This window comes from Galleria mellonella, unplaced genomic scaffold, assembly GCF_026898425.1.
Source record: "Galleria mellonella isolate WM207_F2 unplaced genomic scaffold, CSIRO_AGI_GalMel_v1 utg103, whole genome shotgun sequence".
NCBI lineage: Eukaryota > Metazoa > Arthropoda > Insecta > Lepidoptera > Pyralidae > Galleria > Galleria mellonella.
This window is the reverse complement of record NW_026441966.1, coordinates 4,193,866-4,218,485: the sequence shown is the minus strand read 5'-3', so window position 1 is coordinate 4,218,485 and position 24,620 is coordinate 4,193,866. Positions and strand designations below refer to the sequence as shown.

At 34.2% G+C, this 24,620-nt stretch overlaps 1 protein-coding gene across 11 annotated transcripts in view; it reads right to left on the bottom strand.

The window, feature by feature from the left end:
- LOC113517425 (rho GTPase-activating protein 23) overlaps nt 1-24,620 on the bottom strand; it is a 477,294-nt gene that overhangs the window by 109,331 nt on the left and 343,343 nt on the right. For 8 of the 11 annotated variants that reach the window (XM_052902374.1, XM_052902288.1, XM_052902317.1 and 5 more), the window contains 7 exons: nt 7,018-7,191; nt 5,909-6,172; nt 4,581-4,822; nt 3,838-4,410; nt 3,095-3,336; nt 2,426-2,530; nt 1,163-1,243 (listed from right to left, as the gene is read on the bottom strand). In XM_052902374.1, coding sequence (XP_052758334.1) covers nt 1,163-1,243; nt 2,426-2,530; nt 3,095-3,336; nt 3,838-4,410; nt 4,581-4,822; nt 5,909-6,172; nt 7,018-7,191 — 1,681 coding nt within the window. The remainder of the gene's footprint in view (nt 1-1,162; nt 1,244-2,425; nt 2,531-3,094; nt 3,337-3,837; nt 4,411-4,580; nt 4,823-5,908; nt 6,173-7,017; nt 7,192-24,620) is intronic. The other 3 variants (XM_052902235.1, XM_052902541.1, XM_052902182.1) reach the window with 2 other exon arrangements.

Here is a 24,620-nt window from a genome sequence, read left to right as displayed (position 1 = left end):
CGGCCGTTTGCGAATCGATATTTAAAAACGCTGGCCAATAAGCGTTGTGAAGCTTTAAGCCTTTTTTTAAGTTTACAGTGTCAAGATAAAAACTGAACGAATGAAATTGCTTCAGAAGATATGCGTGTTGGTGCAGCGATAAACAATAGCACGGCACGAATTATATGTTTTCACTCTCGTCACCACATCAGTAAATACAAACGGTGCTTTTATTGTTCTTAATTTTTTTTTTTTATATTTTCGGCGTATGTGACTAAATAAATAACTTTGTTATTTTTGTAGTTTTAAGATAATCTTAATTTGTTTTTTTTTTGTTTGTTACAATTAAAAATTAGAATGTATATTTATAAATATCAACAGTGACATTATTTCAAATTAATTACGATTTAAGCATAATGAGAAAAAAATAGCAAATCGCGATTACCTCAAAAATTTTGTTATTTAGTGCGTCACTCTATGCCAACTATATAGAAAACAAAATATAGGGATATGGTGGAATAAATCTATGGTGTGTAAGGTTAGTTGATGGAATGACAATTGACTCCATTAAATAAATATCTGTCAAGGTAACGATTGTTATTTTTACAAAGTATGTTGATTAACGTAACCCAATCCTCAAAACTACTGTTACTTCACATAATTAGGGTCTCAAAAAATATTTATTCAACGGTACAGTATATTTATGTGTGGTTCAGACATAGAATAGGCCATCCCTTCCTTTTCCATGGGTGTCGTAAGAGGCGACTAAGGGAATTTATGATCGAGGTCGCAACAGCGTCCAACTTTAAACATCAGCATAACCTAACTGTAGTTGCCAACCCCCCTACTAAGCGTGGCAATTACTAGCAACCCCCCCCCCCCCCTTATAGGGGAGGCCTATGTTCAGCAATGGACAGTTAAGGGCTGATATAATAATTACAGACATAGTTTGTTCTTTTTTTGAGAATTCAAATTTTTTTTTAGAACTTGGTAATATAATGTATTATTAAGAAAAAAAAAAAACTTTTTTTAAGATCTTATACGTGAACACTAGCACTAGTTTTAAGGAATGGATTTAGTTAACGAACATACTGTATTGAATTATGGTTGACATAAAATATTATATATGACAGTTTAAAAATGGAGTCACGGTACATGTATAGCATGGTAACGTGAATATTACCTGTGGCATGATGTCTTCTAATGGGTAAGCCTTCACTACCGGTACTATTTGACCTTGTTCGCATTTGAACCTTTTCTGTTTCTGGAACAAATTGATTTGTTCAAATCGAAGAAGAAGTTCGAATCAAGTTGTGTCGTTAGGACAAAATTTAGGAACAAGGTCAAGATGATCACTACACTAAACTGGTAATTATGATTAATCTACCACCAAACTTTATTTATTTATTAAGTTACTGGCACAATTTATGTATGTAAATCTGTACTAATATAATAAATGGAAGTGTTTGTTTGAACGACTTAATCATTGGCAATATCAGATATTTTATTTTATCAAATGATAGTCTATTTCTTGAGGAACGTTATAGTACTTTTAATATAGTAGTACCATATAATAATATGTAAATATACAACAATATAGTATTTTTTTATACAACTTAGAATGGCAAACAAGCTGACGGCCCACCTGATGGAAAGTGGTAACCGTCGCCTATAGACATGAGCAGTACCATGGACATAACAGAGTATACTGTTTCGCCCATGATACCCCCCATGCGTTGCCATTCCTGAGGACTCAGGTGTTATTCTTCTGTACCCTGTAAATTCACGCCATATCCCACACTTCAAACCGAAACACATGCAAACAACTGCTCCAAACTGAAACACGAATGGGACAGAGGTACCCAAGCAATCGACTTTTGTACAAAGTCTCTCTCTGGTATATATAATAGTATTAATAATAGAAAGTTAGCTGAGTGATCCCGGCATGGAATAGGCCACTCCTTCCTTTCCCGAGGGTGTCGTAAGAGTCGACTAAGGGAGGGCGAGGGATGGATAGCAGCGTCCCTCTTAAAATATCTCTAAAGCCTGACTGCCAATGCGCCTGCCTAGCTTGGGAACTACTGGCAAAACCCCCCCAAGGGGAGGCTTATATTCAGCAGTGGGCAGTGAAAAGAAAAAAAAAACATGGGATATATCTGGTATTAAACAAAATGCAACTAACAAACACAATAGACAGATGAATATTTTTTTTTTAATTTATTTTAATTTAATAAAATAATAAAAATATTATTTTACACCATCATTTTTTACTTTACTAGAGTAATTTCTCAATAAAAAATCAGGCATTAGACATGTGGTTTAACTTTTTTTGCTTTTCTGCCGATATTCATTTGGTGGTAGATCAATGAATATGTAAAGCGGATATATAAGTCGTTTTTGATATATATTTATATCTATGTTGTTTAATACATGTATAGATATTTACCGGGCACATATCCTTCTGGTGGTGGACAATGGAGGTGTTTGCTGCCGGTGATCATCAGTTGGTTGCCTGATAAACTGCCGCCGATGGGTATTTCATGCTCAAGTTCTGTAATATAAATTTGATTCCAATTTTAAAAGATTTAATCGATTTAAAAAAGAAAGTTACACATAACATAGGTACATGCCGAATTCATAATTCGGCATGCACTTGTGTTATGTGTACATTTTAATACTTTAAAACTTTGTATATCATTCATTTTATATCCATAACCTTTTCTTGTTAGAAATATTACGGATGTAACTGTATGTCAGATTATATTTAAAGCGATATGTAAAATTAATTTTAGAATGTAAAGCGAAACGATCACAGGTAAATACTAAAATATGAAATTAACAAATATTTTTTGTAATGTAACTGTGACGTGTCTATTTGTTTTTCAATTAAAGGGCTTTTCCAATTGGGTACAATATAAAAATTTACGATTTAAAAGTGCTTCGAAATAAGATATTTGTATAAAATATTTTGGTTGGAGATAGTCGACAAAAAATAAGTAAGTATATTAGTAACTTTTTATAGTTGCGACAATAGTAGCATTTAAATCATGTTACATTTTGAGTGTCATGATATAAGTAGGAAAAGTTCGGTGGCGAGTACAGTATAAGTACATACCTTGGTGTGGTTGTACGTCAAGCGACCGAGCATCTCTGCGGGCGGCGCGGCCTTCGAACTCGCGGCGGCGCAGCGCGACACTAGGCTCGAGCCGCGTGGTGGACAGCCGCGCGAGTTCACTGCGAGCCGCCTCTGTAGACGCGGCCGCTCCCCGCGCCGCCGCGAGTTGCCGCGTGCGCGCTGTCACCAGCTGCAGTTCGCTGCCGCCATATCTGCTCGGTTCCTGCTCGCTTGGTACTTTTCTGAAGTCAAATTACAAGCATTTGTTACAATTTGATGTCGCAGACCAGGAAAAATTATGGCTACGCCGACAAATATCCAAAAAGTGTCAGGATAGACAAATATCCAAAGAGTGACAGATAGGACCAGAGGGAGACTTTGTACAAAAGTCGATTGCACGGCTGTGTTTCGGTTTGAAAGGTGGGATATGGCGTGAATTTACTGGGTATGAATTTAGAGGAATAACACCTGAGTCCTCAGGAATGGCAACGCATGGGGGGTATCATGGGCGAAACAGTATACCCTGTTATGTCCATTGTACTGCTCATGTCTATAGCCGACGGTTACCACTTTTCATCAGGTGGGCCGTCAGCTTGCTTGCCATTCTAAGTTGTATAAAGAAAAGGATATTTTCAATTTCCTTTTTTTTTATACAACTTATTTACCAAGTTGATTTATGCCAGTTCAATAGAAAGTATGTGATATTAAATATAAAACTAATAAAGTTGTAAGACGATAAATACCTGCTATTATCCTGATTACTTGCAGATGCTGATTCATCTCTAAACTCTGTAGACGATCCATTGCTCACTGTTCCAAAGTTAGTACTCTGAACTGTTGGTGTAGTCTCCTGTATTTTAGATAACGTTGTCACAAATTGGTTTTTATCTGGTTTCGTTTTACTTTTGTCTGCATGCGCACCATTCAATTCGCCGTAACCACTATATGTCCCACTGTCAACGCTGGCGGAACAGTCGTCTTTCTTTTGTTCCTGAACTTGCTGTGAGGGTGGAGGTGAAACTGCGAGAGGGGGAGAAGCAGCAGGCGGGGGCCACGCTGGCTTCTGTAATTTTTGCGGCCTAGCATAGAATTCCTTTTGCTTAATCGGCGGGGGAGCGTCCGGTGTCACCCAACCGGTCGGTTGGCTCGGACGTCGGAGGAAGGCCTCTTTTTGCTCGAGGCTCTTTCGTATTCGGGAAAGGATAATCGAGTCGTCTTGTTCGCGGCCGGTCAACGTTGAATTTGAATCGAACGAGCCGAGACTGTCTTTGCTTTCTGCTGCTGACGAGGGTAACGAGATGTCAGATTCTCTTCTGCTGGAAATAAAAAAGTATAATGTTTATATTCGATTCTATTTAAAAGGATTTAAGGAAAGTATTTGCAACTGTTTGACTAAAAAAAATAAAAATTAAAAATCACGATTCGTGATTATAAAAACTATTAATTTATAAAACTATAAAAAGGGTAAATTTTAGTTTTAACACACCTGTCATGCATAAAATAGTGAGGTGCGCCAGTCAACCGAGGAACATCAAATCGAGTCGTTGCGTGTGGTGCCACGCTCGCGTACTCGGGGTCTTCTCTGTGCCTCGGTGTCTGTGGAGCCGGTAACGCGGGCCTCGGCCTCCGGTAGGCATCGAATAAACGCGACTCTAGTTCTGTTACCGGTGCCGGCATTTCTATAGGTCGCTGGTTCGACTCTGGATTGTAAGCGGCTTCGCTAAAATACTGAAAAATAAATCAAATACTTTAGGTTAAATATCTCACATTAATAATGTTTTTAAGGCATCCCTATATTATTCGTCTTTTTCTAATAATATTTTAGTTACCCTAATCTAAAAATCAGTTCATTGATGTTAGCTGGCACTTTTTTTTGTATTGTATCAGCTATTAACTATTCACTGCTGGACATAGGCTTCCCCCAAGGAAGAAGGGGGAACAACACGCCAACTTTGCCAACAGTTGTCACGCTTGGCAGTCAGGTTGGTAACCGCAGCCAGGCTTTGGTAATGTTTTAAGAGGAACACTATTACTACCCATCCTTCGACTACTGAATTCTTCTAGTCGCCTCCTACGACACTCACGGGACAGTAAGGGGAAGCCCATTCTATGCCGAGACTACACGGTAAATTTTATCATTATATATTACTCATCAATGGACAAAGGCCTTTGAGTATATCAATAGTGGCCTAGAAACTCCTGACCCGATTAATAGTAGCATTATTTGTAAATATAATCTATTTCATCTGTATCCACATAAATCTTAAGTACATATAATTTAGAATCCTCAGCACAAGACGACACAAGTTTACGACATATCGATGTAGGCAAATATACTAAAATGGCATTTATGATCGGTTGCCGGTGAAACAGAAGTGGTCAAAGATCCCATAAAATCGTGTATTAACTTCGTATTTATAGACGTAATCCTGAGTCACCGAGTCTCGAATGATGTGAGATCACGCTAGATAATGTTTTATAACCTGTGCGATAATTAATAGTTTCAGGTTTTGTAACTTATGCTTTATTTGACTTTTGTTTGTTACTTAGTTCGTGTGAAGTTTTATATGGTTAATTTCATACATAATTAAGTTTCTGACAGGTGCGCCAGAGTATTAATATATTTTTTTTATTGCGCGCAAAGGTAAAGTATTATATTCACATTTCAAGTAACTCATATTTAGAACAATTTCTTTCTGGCCTGTATACTGCAGTTTGAAATGGTTCGATCCGTTATCTGTCTGAACATTGAACATGATTCTCCTGCATAAGATGTAGGCCGTGGAATTCCAGTAAATGTCAAACTATACCAACCCTCTGCAATAAATCGTGGTCCCTCGGCACAACAGTTAGCCTGAGCGTGCGGGGCTCTTTTTGCACGATCTGCACCACCCTTTGGTAGGACGCCCTCGACTGTCCGCACGCGACTGGCACCCCGTTGACCGCGAGGATGCGGTCCCCGGCGCGCAGTCCCGCCGCAGCCGCCGGCCCCCCCGGCCGTACTGCTTTCACGAAGATTGTGTCCATCGGCGCGACGACCGCGCCCACCGCCAGGGGGCGCGCATCGTCGTATAAATCCTGTAAAATACAATAATATGCAACCTTAAATATAGATATTTTATTTAAATTTACAAATTTTTACATACACTTCAATGAAAGACTATAGAATATAATTCGTCTAAAGCAAGTGTAAGTTGTGGTCAGTGGATATATTATAGATATTATGCGTGCGTCTTGCCGACCTTTTAGACAGTTGATTTTTTTATAAAATTCTTCTTTGCAACCAACTTTAAAAAGGAGGAGAAGGAGATTCTCAAATCGATTGTATATTTTTTTATGTTTATTACTTCATAATTCCGTAAGTTCATAACCGATTTGGAAAATTCTTTATTTATCTGACAGATTAGACTTACAGATTGGACATAGAAATTTTATCAAAATCGGTTCAGTATTTTAGGTTTTTAATCAAAATAACTGGTTTTGTCATAATTGCAGTCGGTTTTTTGATATTATTACCGGTACGTAAAGTAACTCCCTTATTCATAAAAACTAAAACTTACTACAAACTCTTGTTAGCTTTGAAATTTGAATTGTTTTTTTGACTTTTTTTCAAATTGGGAATGTAGCATAAAAGAAAGAGACAAACAATTCACTAGTTAAAATAGTTTAATAAGTAGTTTGACGTTTTTAAGAAATTTGACATAACCCCCTCTTTCATTAAAACTAAAATTTTCTACAAATCTATTTGAACTATTACACTGTTTTGTCACTTTATTTCAAATAGGAAATTTAACTAAAAAGAAAGGGACAAAACAGCTTAATAGCTTAAATAGGTTTAAGAAAGGTTTGTTTTTATGAATAAGGGGGGCAAGAATCTATGCGTGCTTTAGATATTATAGGCATATAGGGATGCTAATACTAACGTCCAAGTTCTCAGGCGGGTATACAACCAGATGCCTTAGAGAGAAGCCGAAGTTGTGGCGCGCGTCGGGCTTGTGTATGACGAGGGTGCGCGGCGCGGCGCCCAAGGAGGCGGGCGGTGCGGGAGCACAGGTCGCCGGCGGCAGCGCTAGCGGGGGACCGCGGACAACTTGCTGCTGGAAACGAGATAAAGTTATTTGTATTATATGACTGGATGATTAATAATTGCATTGAGGAAAAATTAACCATTGTTATACCTAGTTATATATATATATATATATATAATAACTAATCTTGACAAAAGTAGTATGAGACTAATACAGAAGTAATTAAATTAGATCATATATAATGCGTATTGTATACAAAAATAAATGAATAAATACTATCAATCACAAAAAAAATCGGACCAAAATTGGCGAAGGCATAATGTTAATAAAGACAGATGAATTGAGAAATCTTTTTCAAATTCCCTTAAAAACAACATAAGGTTTTAACACTTAAAATGTATTTCTAAAAACCTAATTAATTACTGAATCTGGTAAACTTTTTACTACCAACATGTAAATATTGAAATCCGGATAAGCATATCAAGTTTATCGCTATCTAATAAAATGTAAACTGAGACGAATGGTTTAAGCTTAAGAGTTCAATAGTAGATGCTAATGTCATTTAAGTAATTAACAAGTACATTAATGTTTATGTTCATTAAAATCTTATACTAGAAAGCTAGAGTTATACTATTAATTTATATAATGTTGTAATAAATAACATCCACTTTTTACGGTCATTTTGTTTTTTATCGGTAATTTAATAGTTTCTCGTAGTAGTTTTACGCTAGATTTTATAGCGATCATATTTATTATATATTTTATGTTAAGTTTTGCTGTATTTTATAGTTATTTATATTAGTTCAAATATAAACTTAAGATCAGAATGAGCACATTTGATTTATAAAACTACTGTAACATTATATTTCTCAAAGGATAAGTAAGCTGAAGTGGGAATGGGCTGGTCACATAGCTCAAAGAACCGACAATCGATGGGGCAGAAAGGTTCCTCAGATAAAACCCCGTACATACAAATGCAGTACAGGACAACTTCCCACTAGACAAGGTTAATCTCTAATGCTAGGAGTCAGTGTATGCAGGTGGCTCGCAACCGTTCCTTATGGCAGCCTATGTGGAAGGTTTATGTTTAGTAAAGAATTATATGACGATGATGATGTTTCTCTAAGAATACTGTTAACATGCACAAGAATTGATGTGATATTCATAATATAGATAATCATACTCAACTACCTTTAACGTAATTTTCCATGTTATCTATAGGACAGGTTGAAATGAAATCATTAAGATTTTTAGGATGTGTGCTATAAAGTGAAACAAAATTTTCTCTAATTATTCTATGTCGAAAAAAAAAGTTATATAATAGTCAAAATAGCGCATTTAGTGTTTTGATTTATGTCATTATAATTATATTCTAAATGCATTATTAATTTAATTTTATTATCCTTCGCTTCATTAGTACTCGTCAGGTAATGGGCAATTTAATTCCATTTTTTTTTCGCGGTAACCCTAGAAACTGTGGATTGCTGTTGTACTTTCTCTGGACACTTTAAAAGGTTGAAACATTCAAAGTCACGTATAATGCCCCATTAAAATGTATGGGATAGCGATCAAACACGCGAATAGAGCTATTAAATGATAAAGTGGCAATGTTATTTTCTGTGTAAGGAGCTACTACATTAGAAATTGCACTGGCTTACGGGGATAGTAGAGCGCGTGTCTGTACACACTTTCCAATGAGAAAAAATCAAATCAACTAAACATTTCCGTACCTTTCAGATATCAGGTAGAAAGTGTGATATTCAGTTTGATTTTTTTACAGTATATGCTAATTATGATTGAATACCCATCAAACAATCAGATTTTTTTAGAAAATATTTAGTCCAAGTGCTGTAAAGTTTTTTTTTATACATTGAAAATGGAATGATGTCCCTGTCTGTTTTATCGGTGAAACGCCGACAGGACACCAGAGAAGATTGATAGGTGAGAATAAAAGTAGGTTAGTTGGCCTATAGTGACGAATTCAATCAGAATTAACCACGATGCTTTCTAGGGGGTATGTCGATCTGAGTGTGGAGGTCGACCTGATATGGTATACTATTAGCAATGGGTTTGTTAGATTCCATTACTAACAATCTCTTCTCTTATCTTTCTCTTCTTTCACTTAAACCTATTCGTATGTCAATTTCAGTAGGTTTACGTTCAACGATAGGCACTTAGAATGGGCAATAACGAGAAAAACAGATTTGCGAGATATTGTACTTTTAATTTCGAAAATAAAAATAATTTTACCTTTTTCAAACGTTTGAAAATATATATTAAGTATCAATGCCAGCTAGCAAAATATACCATCCATTTTACTAATAAATTACAGCACTAATTAGTATTATGAACTTAGTACTAGACACACACACACAGATATACACACAGATATTTTATTTTTGTACCAAATTTTATTCAAATCTATCCAGTCGTTTGAATATTGCTACCCAACAGTAACAAACATTCCAACATCCTTACAAACATGATTTATAATACTCATATTAGTATATTTACTTTCACTTAATATCAGCGAATGTGACATAACAGGCGAGTGATTCATTCGTGCCACAGGAAGCCGTACTTCGAAGGGCATCATGAGGCATCGGGTTACGGAGATTAGCCCGTGGCGACGTCAGCTGCCATCAGATTTGTCCATGTTCCCTTCCGGCTTCATAAGATTATTTTACAAGTATATTTGTGGTTATGATATACAAAATAATGCATACAGTATTAACCAATAAGGACGTTTATTTTGTCTTTGGACTTATTAAGTTTGGTTTTTGATATAATTCCTTTTTTTTCAATTTTATAAATTTTTAAGAGACAAGAAAAGACCAGTGCCTCCATTTATTGTGTATATGCTACTTACACGTTGTTGTTGTCAATTATAACTCCAATTGATTTTTTTTAAATATTAATTTATAATCGACTTCAATAAGAGAGATGTTATTATTAACTCAAAGCAATGACTTCATCTTTATTTTGTGGATCACTTTTTAATCGAAAATTTTACCTTCAGGATTCTCCTATACAGCAAAATACACCGCCTACTTATTTCTAGGTTTGCCCAATGGTCGACTTGTAGAGAACACCGTCCGGTCCGCCAAATGTACATATAACTTTACTGTGCATTAAAGTTTAAATAAATAAAATGCCGATTTGAAAAAAAAAATTAGTTCGAACTGTTTTCTTTTTTTTTTATTAATATTAATGACATTGCAATAATTAATAACTTCTTCAAATACAGTTAATTTTATTGACGACGTTATTTAGATAATAAAGTATGACGCAAAAAATCATAATATACGACGCTATAATAGTTTTATTACCCCACGTTACGACGGCCAAGAGTAATGATACGTAAACAGCAGTACCATGACATAATATAAAAGAGGGGGCACTTGATCTAGTATTATCTATATATTCTAAACACAGATAGAGATAGACAGTTTTAATTTTATTTATACTAGCTCTATTTCGCGGCTTTACTCGCAATAATTAGTAAATAATCTATGTACTAAGATAGGACATAACATAACCGTAAACTAAACTTGATTTAAATCCATTCAGTATTTTTTAAGCGAAAGAATAATAAATATCCATATATTAATACATTCTCCCAACTATTTTTACAATTTTTCATTTATAATATTAATAGCATAAAAATTAAACACTCGCTAAGCAATAAAAAAAAAACCTAAATGCACAATCAAGTACTAAAAAACGGTACTAAAAATAGAGCGTATTTAATCATTGTACATTCATTTCTAATTAATCAGTAACGCTAGTCGAACATTCCGACATAATATTACAAATTTAGTAAATATGTAACGTCTAGTTTAGATCCATATTGTATTGCCTTAGCTAGTTTTTTTGCTTGTTTTTTCGTACACGAGGATTTTAGTGGGGAAATCAATGAAATAGATCATTTTTAGATGACGTATCAAAATATATATTTTATTGGTTGGTTAACTGGTTTTTAAATTAGGTCTCAGGAACACAGCAATAAAAACCCAATTCAATTTGGTACAGAAGATTTTGTGTGATACCGGAACAACACACACATAGACAAATTTTCTAAAGATTACTATATTGATTTCTATTAGTCCTATTAAAACTCTTCATTATTAATAGCAAAATCTCTCGGGTAAAGTCACAAATAATCTCTAAATCCAATTCAATTTTGTGTACAGTTAAAAGTTAAAATTTAACTCTAATTATGGGTTCTTTTACACATAATTTAGGGTCAAAATTTTACCCGCAAAATATATTTTCTTGACACGCTATAAAAATTTTAACATCTAAAAATTATTCTCGATTAAAAATAGTGCTAGATTGAGGACGAGACACGTTTAAAGCAAAACTGGGTACTAAGTGGCTATAAAAGGTATTATTAATACTAAACTGTGGGACGTCGGCTGATCTCAATAATAACATGGGGGATTAAAAGGATTCAGGTGAGACGAGACCACTCATTATAAATGTATTGCCGAGGTCCAGGATGGTGCAAGTGCTCTTAATAATAGATTTTACTCGAATACCTTAGCGAATGGGGATACGATTCTGTCATAATATATCACTTAATCTAATCACCTTCTATGATGGAATATTAGATTTTTTGCGATTAGAAAATTCGTACCGACTGGGTTTTTAATCTGCAACTTATGATTTAAAGCAGTTAGGGTTTAAATTGACCATTTTTAATTGTAAATCTACTATTAAAATATTATTTAATAGTAATTATTTCATAATTTGTTTTACCATCAAAATAATAATAATAAACTCTATGGCGCATAATAGAGATGTATATTAGGAGTATTTAACACAGAATGTGTATATACGAAGGGCGGCCTTATCGGCAAAATCCAATATACCTCTATTAAAATTATGCTATGACTAACGTTTTAGTTAGCTATAAAAAGACTAAATAATTATAAATATTGAATATTTTACAATTTTTTTTACATTTAATTTATTGATAGACGATCGACGTATTGATCGACGTAGTAAACAGAAAGTTGCCAAATTTCGCGGGTAAATTTATGGATACCTTGTAGAAAAATATCAATAGTTGAATTGCAAACAGGTTTAGGATTCTATTGCGTTTCATCGATTATTACTTTCGAACGCAGAAGCTTCAAGTCGATTAGAAGGCAAACTCTCATCGTCGTGATCGAAAATGGTTGGACAGATCATCTTAACCAGTGTGATTCACTAAATTGACTAATTTGTTAAAGTAGCCATTTTAAGCGATTCTTATAAAGAAAAGGTCTCAATTCGATAATATTTGTTTGTGTGGGGGGAAAGGGATTGTTAATAATGAGATTTAACAGCCTTATTGCTAGCAATACACCTTATCAGGTCGACCTCCACGCGGTTTACTCTGGAAACCATAGTGCTTAATTCTTGTTAAATTAATCACAATGGGCCAACTGACCTGCCTTCATCCGCACCTGTCACTATTCACTGGTGCCCCGCCAGCGTAAACCGACAGCGCAGGCGGGGTTACCATTTCATTATCATCCATTTACAAAAATATATATTTTTGTGCATATACAATTGTACATAGATTTCAATTGTTTTTTGCAATCTCTTTCGACTGCAAAAATAATAATTGAAATTGGTTACCGGCTTACCCATGTAGGTCTGATATTAACTTTGTCATAATTACAATAGGTTTTTCTGTGACTATTTTCACGCTACCGCCATTTGTGATGTACATGATGCTTTTATATCTATAGGTCATCTATAGGTTATCACTTACCATCGCTCAAGTCGACAGCATGTCTGTTGTTCCAAGTTCCACAAAAAATCTTGAATATATTAAATCTCAGATCGTATGTACTAAACTTTGTGCGCGAATTTCAATATCAACGGTACAGTCCAATTTGGCGAGTCTATTTATACAACGGTACGTTATTAGAGTGGACAGGTCGTGTGACGTCAATCCCCGCTGAGGATATTTACCTTTCACCCCCTCATGCCTCAGTGACAATTTGTCTGGATGTTAATTCGCACCCTTCACATAAAACTTTCGAAACAAACGAGCTGTGAAAATTGAACTTAATTGAACCGTGCCGCCATTTGTTTTGGCTACGATAATATTATTTGTATTCGAAATGACAATTGTTTCTGAGTTAAAAGTGGAATTAAGAATTTAAAATTAAACGATTTTTTAACCGACTTCAAAAACGAGGTTCTTAATTCGGTTTTTTTTTACTTCATAACTTCGTCAGTTGTAAACCATTTTGGATAATTCTTTTGTTTTTTATCTGAAAGGATATACTTACAGATTAATCACATATGATTTTTTTGCAAAATCAATTCAGCAGTTTAATGTTTAGACCAAAATAACTTGTTTTGACACAATCGAAGTCGGGTTCTTTTGTAAAATACAATCTTTATCTTTAAGAATTTATTTTCTGGAGTATTCTACTGTGTTAATAAGCAGTTATATAGTTAAGGTTAAAATTGCAAGTTTTTTTTTTATTTTACTATACTAGCGGCCCGTCCTTGCGTCGCACGGATAGACATTTTTACATTTTAAAAAGTGCCCATTAAGGCTGCTCACGCGACGGCAGCTTAAAAATGGAGTAACTTCTCCCGTTTTCCCAACATTTCCCTTCACTGCTCTGCTCCTATTGACCGTAGAGTGATAAAAGTATACTATAACCTGCCCAGGAGTATGAAGAATAATTGTACCATGTTTCGTTAAAATCCATCAAGTAGTTTTTGTTTCTATAACGAACATACAGACAGACAGACAAAAATTTTACTGATTGCATTTTTGACATCAGTGTCGTTCACTAATCACCCCCTGATAGTTGTTTTGGAAATATATTTAATGTACAGAATTGACCTCTCTACAGATTTATTATAAGTATAGATTATTGAAACAACAAGCAGCATGACAATTTTATCTTAATAGATATCGGTACTCAAATGGTATTCATAAATTAAAAACCCAAAAAAATAACATTTTCTTCATCTGGATTCAATTTTAAAATAAAAAAGAAAACACTCGAACATTTAAGGATTAAAGATAATAGGTAAACTAAAAGTAGTTGCATAAGATAACATATCTTACTACTATGGCATAAAGTTCATTTTGATTTGACCCAACATTTGGTCATCCAATGTATTTATTAATAAGAACGAAGCAATCAAAGTGAGGCGTGGTAGATCGATAAGTGATAAGAATTGCAACTGGACGTTTTATCTAGCGGCAATCATAGGGAAAAGTCACCAGGTGGGATCAGTGATTGACGACTGGACCTACACACATATTTAATTATACTTTATAATTTCTAGATAATTCTAGAAATGCTCGTATGTAGAGAATTGTATTAAGTATTTTAGTGAGCGTTTTTATAAGATTAATTTTATATAGGTAAGTTTGAAATATTTGGTGACCGTCTAAAAGAATGTTCTATACTACAAGTAGCAAAACTACGGTAGTTACGGTAGTCAGGTTACGGTATCATCAGGTGGGCCGTATGCTTGTCTGCCACCTCAGTGGTATAAAAAAGCTGACCTTTTATTAAAGAATTTTAGGTTAACCATTCGAACTTTGGAAGTAAAACAAAAAAATTCGAGTTTCCCATAATAAAACGCGTCCTGCAGTCAAATGTGAAATGAGTTATATGTAACCGTAACTGAAGTCCTAGATTTGATTCTCGGCCTAGTCAATTAAGGAGTAAAACTAATTCACTCTTGTACCATTACGGTGTCTTTTTTTTTATAGGTGATAATGAAATAGTGACCCCACCCGCGCTATCGGTTTACGCTGATAGGGCACCAGTGAAGGATGATAGATGAGGATGAAACAGGTCAGTTAGCCCATCGTGATGAATTCAACGAGAATTGTTCACTATGGTTTCCAGGGGGACCCACGCGGAGGTTGACTAGATATTGCTAGCAATGGGGCCGTCAAACTCCATTGCTAACAATCTCTTCCCCCCATTACGGTGTCATATCTCGTATGTGTGAGACTGATAATAAATTGACAAAACAATTGACCAACTTGGTAACGTCATTGCTTTACATGACATTAAATTTGCAGAAATTGAGAGTGATTAAGTGTATTTAAATTAGGGCAAGTGACAACGAAACGCCAATTTCCTTATATTGATAACTATATTAAAACAAGCGGTAAACAAACAACGACACATTAATGCAAATCATATACAGGTTTTACAAGTAGATATTATTCTTCACTTCATAAATTATAAAGTGGACCGAAATGAAACGAATGAGTGAATGTATAAGACAGATCACATGAACTCGGGTAGGGTTGTCAAATGTAAATAACTATTATATTAAGTTTAATATAAAAATTAAGAATTTAAAACCTTGGATTTATTAGCTATATAATTTTATTAATCCAGCACTATTCAGGTGGATAGAAAAATTTCAGAATAGTTTATTTTTATATGAAAATATTTTTAGCACGATAATGAATGTCGTGGAAATCATGTTATAATAATTCATTGTATAGACTTGATGGCATGTTTCAATTTTAAGCTATTTATGGCAGTCCTTAATTTAGAACATTGGGATAAGAGTACTCAGAATAAAAGTAACAGAGTAATGAAGTTATCGAACACTACATTTGAAAAAGTATTGTCTATTGGGCTATATTTCGGTTTGTTTAAATAAGTTACTTGGCAACCCTAAGTCCTATAATATTAATCATGTAGTCTTCTTTATTTAAAATTTATTAGTATCAAACATTGTGAAAATATTAATATTTTTACAAACGTAACAAATATAATAAACGAGCGCGGTACCTTTCTGTTCGTATTTCAAAATTACTGTGCTTTGAAAAATTAAATTTCTTTTTTTGCAACAATACATTTGTAAAAAGAAAATCTAAAGATTTTTTTGTCAACTATTTTTTATTTATGTTTTTGTATTCGTGATCAAAGAAATAATTGTCGTAGTGACATTGCGTTGCGATCAATGGCGAAGTGTTGCCACCAAAATTTCATTCACAATGCAGGTAATCTGATCTCACATAATTAAGTACCGTTTTAATACCATTTAAGTACCAATCATTGAGAATATAGAGCGAGATCAATTCATGAAACTTAAAAGCAGTCTTATCGGTTAAGAAGGAAAGACCAATTAGCGATTTATTTCAATATAAATCGGGGCAACATATGAGGTCATTCGGACCCTATTAGCGGGGACGGGTTTAACCCGTTCTCTTCGAAAGTAATGGTAATTGAGGAAGGTCGAGGGAACAATACTAGTAGATATAGTTTTGAAGTGTCGTACTGTATGAAGGCCGCTGTCGAACTAAGCCGATATCCATATAGGGCAACGTCGGCGACAGATGAACGAATGGCGACACACTGGCTGACACACACGACAGAGAACGCTCCGTTTACGGTGAAACTAGTGTCCTGACATAATTATTTAATGATCTAAATTCTAACACTATAATGACATGCGGTATTTCTTGCATAAATGGTCATATAATTTTTATAAAAATTATGCAGTGACCATTTATAGTGTTAAATTATGACGCACAGTCACAGAGAAAATTAATGTTTCAAATATGGTGGTGCTCTATGTATTTAATAGCTTCATTTCGCTCTTGGGATTCGATCACCATCTACGGTGTTATTGCTACATTCAGTTATTACTCACCTAAATATATAAGTATTTTTTATAAGCGTATAAATTATTTCACCGCGAAAGAAAACTTCAAACTTAATAGTGCATTTAGTTACGTCTGTTGTATGAATTGATTACATCAATGTTTATGATTAGTACCATACCGCATACGTTTCGAATGCCACATACACTTCAATTAGAAGCATGAAATCATCATTGTGATCATATTAATTAGGAGATATGTTACTATTACGTTATAATTGTTGTATATTACGTAAGATATTTATTATTATATTAAATGGTATACTAATGGGAGCGCTATATAAAATTTTCAAATTACTAATTTGTGTAAATGTTGTACAAATGATGATACTGCAGGATGCAAGTGACTATCATTTTGAAAAGTTCATTAATTTTATTGACATTCATCCGGAAATAAGCCCGTCAATTAGGCTTTATTGCACTAAATTTATGACTAAAAACTGACACGTAATGTAAAAGTTGCAACATCTATTTAAAATACATCAATGTCCGTGTATTTTGCACTAAGCCATTAACGACTCTGCTAATAGAATGTTACTTTGTAAGGCCCTGAACATTACAGACGTAACGTTGACGTTGAAAAGCTGCCGGCTTCCTAGTGTTACATGTTACAATCGACTAACGTATGCTGATTAGCCCAACAGCACCTAATTGATTAGGACGTGTATTGATAATGCTGGCTGCAAATTTGCTGAATACCGATACTAATTTTATAAAGAGGAAAGCTATGATTGATTATTTGTTTGTTTGTAATGGATAAAAACTCAGAAATTACTCAACTAATTTAAAAATTTACTACATTACTTGTATCAGCGAGTAATATTAATTACGAAAATTCCATCTACTCGTGCGAAGCCGGGCCGGATAGCTAGTATATTTATATACTAGCTAAAAACTATCTTATCCTTCAAGTTGTAGCAATCAATACATATTTACATCCTACGTTTGAATTGATTCCAATGGAATAAAAAAGCAATGCAATTTATTTTTAATAAAACATTTTCAATATATTAATATTAAAATTACTTACCCCTGTAAATGATTTGTTTATAAATGTCGGTTTAAACGACGGTTAAGGGGTAATTGATCATTTAACCGTCATTTTGAAAATACAACAAAAACTGGATCCGCCCGGAGTCGCTGAGCTTAATTTAAAATGACAGTAGTCGAATCGATACTGAAGTGATATAATTGGTCGTAATTAACCATAAAAATAATACCTTACTCTTAATTAGTTAACCCATTAATGCGTAGAGAGCAGCGCGACATAATTACATGCGGCTTTCGCTTGAAATTATGTTTTTTCTCTATAACTATCAACTTTCAATCTCAACCAATCCCATGCCAACGACACCTATCCAGTTTTACTTAGTGCACTTTTTTCGCTTATTAATTATACAGAATGCACGAAAATGATATATTAATTTGAAATTCACTGATGGTACTTTCGATAATTTTTTTTTAAATTGATCATTAAAAACTTGATCAGGATAATTTTTTTTTTTGCAAATAAACGAAACGCTGGTAAATTTCAATTATATCAACTTATGTTTTACACCACTATAATACACATATATTTGGGGGAATGGGATTGTTAGTAATGGAGACTGAGAATCTCATTGTTAGCAATATACCCAACCAGGTCGACCTCCTCGCGGTTCCCCCTGGAAACTATCATGATTAATTCTAGATGAATTCATCATGATGGGCTAACTGGCCTGTTTTCATCCTCATCGATCACCCTTCACTGGTGCTCCGCCAGCGTATCCCGTTAGCGCAGGCGGGGTAACCATACCATTTTCATCCAATAAAAAAAATACATATATATGTAGCTTTGTATATGTAATTTATATATGACAACATAGTTTTAATAACAGTAAACAAGTAGTATTAAAATAAGTAAACAAAATCAATACATAATAGTAATGCTAACAGCAAGTTGAGTATATACGCAGTACGCCTGACTAGATCTTACTTACCACTTATGATCAGAGTTGCCAAGTGTTCGGTATGACGAAGATACAGAAGAATTGGCATTTTAGTATTTTTTTCTGATTAATTTTTCTGTATAATAAATAATAAACGATTCAACTGTCAGATTGACACATCGCGAAATGGACGGGGCACTTAAAGCAAATAAGAAGTTGCTAGAAGCCTGTATTAGTGAGAAAAAATATAATTAATTTTAAGTACTTCGTTTTTTTCTTAGTCCCTGAATCCTATATGTTGTTTTTGTTGTGCAATGTTTGTTTGTAATGTAAGTATGTAAGAAAAAAAGTTAAAAGTAAGTGAGAAAAAATACAACTGTTATAAAATTGTTATGTTAGCTAATTGCAATGCTACTTATTGTGTGGTCCCGTATTGTATCGTAACAATAATAAATAAATGATAAAAACGTTTTTCCCCCACCGATCGGTATTTTTGATAAAGACTTATGATTGTTGTTATTTACTAATCAGTGTCGTTACATCGATCATTTTGAATATAATGACACGATATTGATTGTACTGATACTTATAAAATACTTAGCTATTATTCTCTACGTGTACCAATGACAATTGTGGTAAGTTTATTTTAATATTTTTAGGGCTTTGTGCCACATCGTAAAATATGATAGGCAGTTTTTCATCCATTAGAATAGATTGAGCGCTTTTATATTTTATCGTTTCACGTCACGACAATCTTATCGTTTTTATCGTTAAAATAAAATGTATACAATTATATAGTCTCTATTAATTTTCCGTGTTCGCCTACTATATTTACATATATGTACCTAACTTGTATTTCAGTGCGCGCAATGAACATAGGAAGGCTGATAATTTGCGATAATTGCCAATTCTTCTGTAAAGGCGGATACTGTGATGTGCCATAAAACGCAGGAGTACACCAATATCGACATCGTTACCCCTATTCACTGATACATGAACAGGCATAATGAAGGACATGTTCCTGACTGAGTACCGAGCCTGCAGGGCTGGGAATGGCATCAAATTTATATTACATCGAATTGATATTTTTATGCAATTTAGAATGGCAACCGTCGCCTATAAACACATGTTTGTGGTTATAATAAGTTTCATAACAACATTATGGATATCATATTTCTGAGGACAAATAAGGGTTCAAACTAAAATAGTTGCTTTACGGCAGAAAATAAGTAGCTTTATGCAGAAAAATGTCTTTGGTACGTTTGTAAGTACTATATCAGATATATCGGTAATCTTAAATTAGGGACTGTATGAACGCTTTACAATTATGACGTTTTACGTCATAATTGTTTTTCTAGGATAAAATCTTCATGTTTATGTTCAGAAGCGACAGTGCCACTTTATGAAATGAACGGTCAACTTGTTTGCCATTCTATTATAAAAAATATAAAGTGCGTACAAATATAGATTGCTCAAATTCTAACAGACGCTAATATTTCATCAGACGTGCTGTTAGATGATAAGGAGTGAATGAAAATAATGAGTCAATCTGTTCTATGGGATCAAATCAACCGTTCATTACCACGTCCATTCGCGTATAGCACGTGAAGCGAGCTAATCAGTGAAACCATCATTTTCACGGTGCAAATTGTCGTAACTGCATGATGGTAATGACCATTCTGATATGCGTGCAATTGGCTCTTTGGTAAGAACGCCCCGCTTCAAGTAGCAAAATTATTATAAATGGTTTCTTGAAGGTGGCCGACACGAGACCGGATTTACATTGAACTTTGCAAGAAAATGATTAATGAATGAAATGAGGTGGATGGAAGGCAATTTCCCACCAACAAATTGACGCTTACTTACGTCCAAAACCAAATATATACATAAATAAGCGTAGCAGTAGAATTAATATGAATCTAAACAAGTAAACAAATTAAAGATAATGAAATATAGAAAAATACAATCTTTGTATTATGCATACTTACAACTATTCTATTTGTTTTCACATTAAACATTCTATCCGTCAGATTCGAATAAATCAGTTACAAAAATAAATTAAAATCTGTAAATTCGTTTAGAATTTAAATTATTACAAGCTTTCAAACTTGTAATATTATTCCTCTACTTATTTTGTGTATGAAATTAAAGAAATGATAAAATTATTAATTTGTTATTAATATTATAATATTCTGTACCAAATAGCATGCAAATAAATATATGAATGTACAAACAAATCAAAATGGAAGTAAAATGACATATATTTAAGATGGACTGGTTATTTTCATCTTCAAATTGAAATTTATCTTGAAATTCATTAGTAGTTTTTACACAGCAAGTGACCCTAAATTGTCAGGAGCTAGATCCTCATCAACTCAATAATGATTGAGCAACGTCAGAACCTTTGAAAATAATAATTATTATGAATGAAATCTTTGCATTTGACTTTCTCAAAATAATGGAAAACACAAACGTAGTGAAATTTCTTTGTCGTTCATTACCATCACAGGGACAACTGGTAATGACGGTTTTGTGTGACTGCTACTCATTACCAACACAAAGTCATTTAGTCGGACTCAATTTGAAATAATGTTGTAGTGAAATTTAGAAAATGGCAACAGGAAAAGGAACTTTCGATATTGTTTTGAAAATATTATGAAATATTGAGCGCTTTAACAATTTACTATAAGACGCCAATATTAATAGCTTTAAATATTTACTGTACGGCATGGCACGACTTCGTAAGGTTTTATCGCCACTACACATAATAGGAGAGCAAATGTATGGAATTATATAAAAGACCTTACTTTATATTAAGATCAAATATAAAAACGATTAATTGATATAAAAATCGGTCCAGTAATTTTAAATGATGAAATCATTGTAACATCCGAAGACTTAAGTTCGAATTTTATTTTCGACTCTCCTGATCGGAGTCAAAAATAACTGAGCTCCTATCACTTTGCTGTCATCAGGAAAGTGGTAATAATGGTTTAGACATTGATAAAATACGGATTTCGTAGTGAAAAATATATTTTTTTTCTTTTTCGCATTTGTAGCGTTAGCGTATTTATTTTTAAGCAGGTCAAGGGCTGGTAACTATTTGCAACCATTCGTATATGAAACTAGAAATTATCTCAAGCACTGTATGTAAACCAAATCTTAGTCGGATACTGTCAAAGTGATTTATGTTTAATGTGAACACTTTCTAAATTATGTTTTATTTATTATAATCATATTAGCTGTGAACTGTCCATTGCTGAACATAGGCCATTCCAATAAGGGATGGGGGGTTTTCCAGTAATTGCTACGCGTGGGTGGGTTGGTGACTGCAGTTGGGCTTTGTTGATGTTTTAGGAGGGATGTTGCAGCCTATCGATAACCTTCAAAAAAAGAGCATATTCTTTTTTAAAAGGCCGGCAGCACACCTGCAATGCCGTTGGTGTTGTGGATGATCATGGGCGGCGGTAGTCTCTCACCATCAGGTGAGCCGCATGTTCGTTTGCCTCCTATGTTGTAAAAAAATATCCTTTTTTATTAATCATTAAATCCCCTTAGTCGACACCCACAAGAAAGGATGATAGAATAGGCCATCCTTTGGTGGCCCATTCTATGGCGAGACGCGGTTAAATTATGTTTATATAGGTTAACTATTTTTATATTATGAATTATAGTAGGTACATACGATTACCAGCCCCTTGGATAATGACATCATTATTACAAAATTATAATAAAAAATAAAATATTATAAAAAAAAAAAATCGCTGACTGTAATTTTAAGTAAATAGTTTTAATTTTGTAAAATGTCATTCTAATATGTAAATTTACATAAAAGTGTTAATTTATAACGATTTTATCATTTAATTTTTTTTTTGTAATTTTATATTATCCTCTCTTCTGCGAATAAAACAATATTTATGAATTAAAAATTAATTATGGCAAACCAAAAAAAAAATTTACTGCGTTTTTACAACAAACATACTTATGTCAGTTATTATTTATTAATAAACTGTAACTAAATATAAAGTTTTAAATTATTTTCGTTAGCACCATATAAAAAAAATCTACATAAAAATATTTCAGCGAGAGAATTTGACCTTTTGACCTTTGTTTGATTGGATAACCTTTTACCCATTTGACCCTTGAATCTTGCCCCATGAGATTTAATCAGTGAAAAATTATTTGAGGGTGCCTACCAGCCCTGTAAATACATAAATTTAAATTTTAAAAGAGTTTATTTTTGTGTTAGCTCGTACGAACTTTTATCACCTCTAAAATTGGTACTTTATTAAAAAAACGTAGCAAATAAAAAAAAAATAACAGTTATATTTATGTGCCAGGTTTTTATGAAAAGTGTTATTTTATAAGTCCACGTAATTTACCAGTTGAATAATTTGTGAATTGGGATGGCGCTCGCCATCAACACTTTTATTTATCACTCTTGTCTTTTAAATATATTACAACTAGTAGTTATAATATATTTGTATGACAAGACTACTACTTACTGTTTGTCCTTCACCGTCGACCTAATAAACAGCCATAAATAATTCCTCATTTGCAAAAGACAAGTAAAATATTACTTCGCATCTATTAAGGTGCCGACTAGCGCCAACTCTAATGATGGATTTACGGGTAAAGCTGAACTATGATATACGGTGGCAATGCCTCAACTTCTCGCTTCATTAAGATTTAGAAATGCACCCATTTCCCGGCAATGAATCATACGTCGCCGTGCGTCGCGTTTGCGTCGCGTCGGCGGGAGTTGCATATACTCCGCGCCATTTGAAAATAGAATGAGTTGACACATATCTGCTATTTAAAATAGTTTCTTTATAATGTTATTTAAATGTTAGGTATCAATTACGGAGTTATCTGTGGCGATCTTAACAATTTGCGAAGAGAAATTTTGTGACGTTTGAGAGATTTTACTTTACAAGCGGTATCGAACCCTTAAGTCTTAGGAGAGATTTTGCTTCACTCTGTGTGTTTTACCGCCTGTACAATGGATTGTGCTCAGAGGAATTATTCAATACGATGCCTACAGCCACTTTCTACCATCGTACGGCTCGCCATCGACAGGGAGTTCATCCTCATGTCCTACAGCCTCAATGGTCGCGTACTGCGCGGTTTCAGAGATGTTTCCTCCCACGAACACTCAGGTTGTGGAATGAACTCCCTGCCGAGGTTTTCCCAAGAGACTACAGCATGGGGTTCTTCAAAAGGTAGGTAAAGGAGTTTCTTCAGGGTCGGCAACGCACGCGTAATACCTCTGGTATTGCAGGTGTTCATAGGTTACGGTAAGCACTTACCATCAGGTGGGCTGTATGCTTGTCTGTGGTAAAAAAAAGATTTAAATTTGAATTTGTATCCTAAGATCAAATCCTGAGCCACATTGAAATCGCGGGATATAGCTAGTAAAATATAAACGTATTGAAATGTAGACGTGAGCAATTAATAGCTGTAGCTGGCAATATTGTCTGGCGAGACGAATCAAACGATGGCGGCGCGTAACCGCGGCGGAGAATTAACGTCCATCGTAAATGCTAGAAATATCGTGATAGAATTGAATCACGTCCGAACATCGGAATATTTTGTATAACTGTCTCAATAACAATTATTACATATATAGACTCGGTCGACGAATCCAACTCGGTTGGGTAGCGTTCAAGAAATTATGCCACATTTTCGCATCCAAAACTCCCTATACTTTGTGTTCTCTATAGTCAGGTCGATCTCCACGAGGGTTCTTCTAGAAATTTGCTATCTCACACAAACCTATCTCCCTTCACTGGTGCCCCGCCAGCGTATACCGATAGCGCAAGCGGAGTTACCATTCCATTATCACCTGTTAAAAAATATATTCCACACTAGATAGAGTGTTGAACTCCAATGTAAAGAGATGGAAGG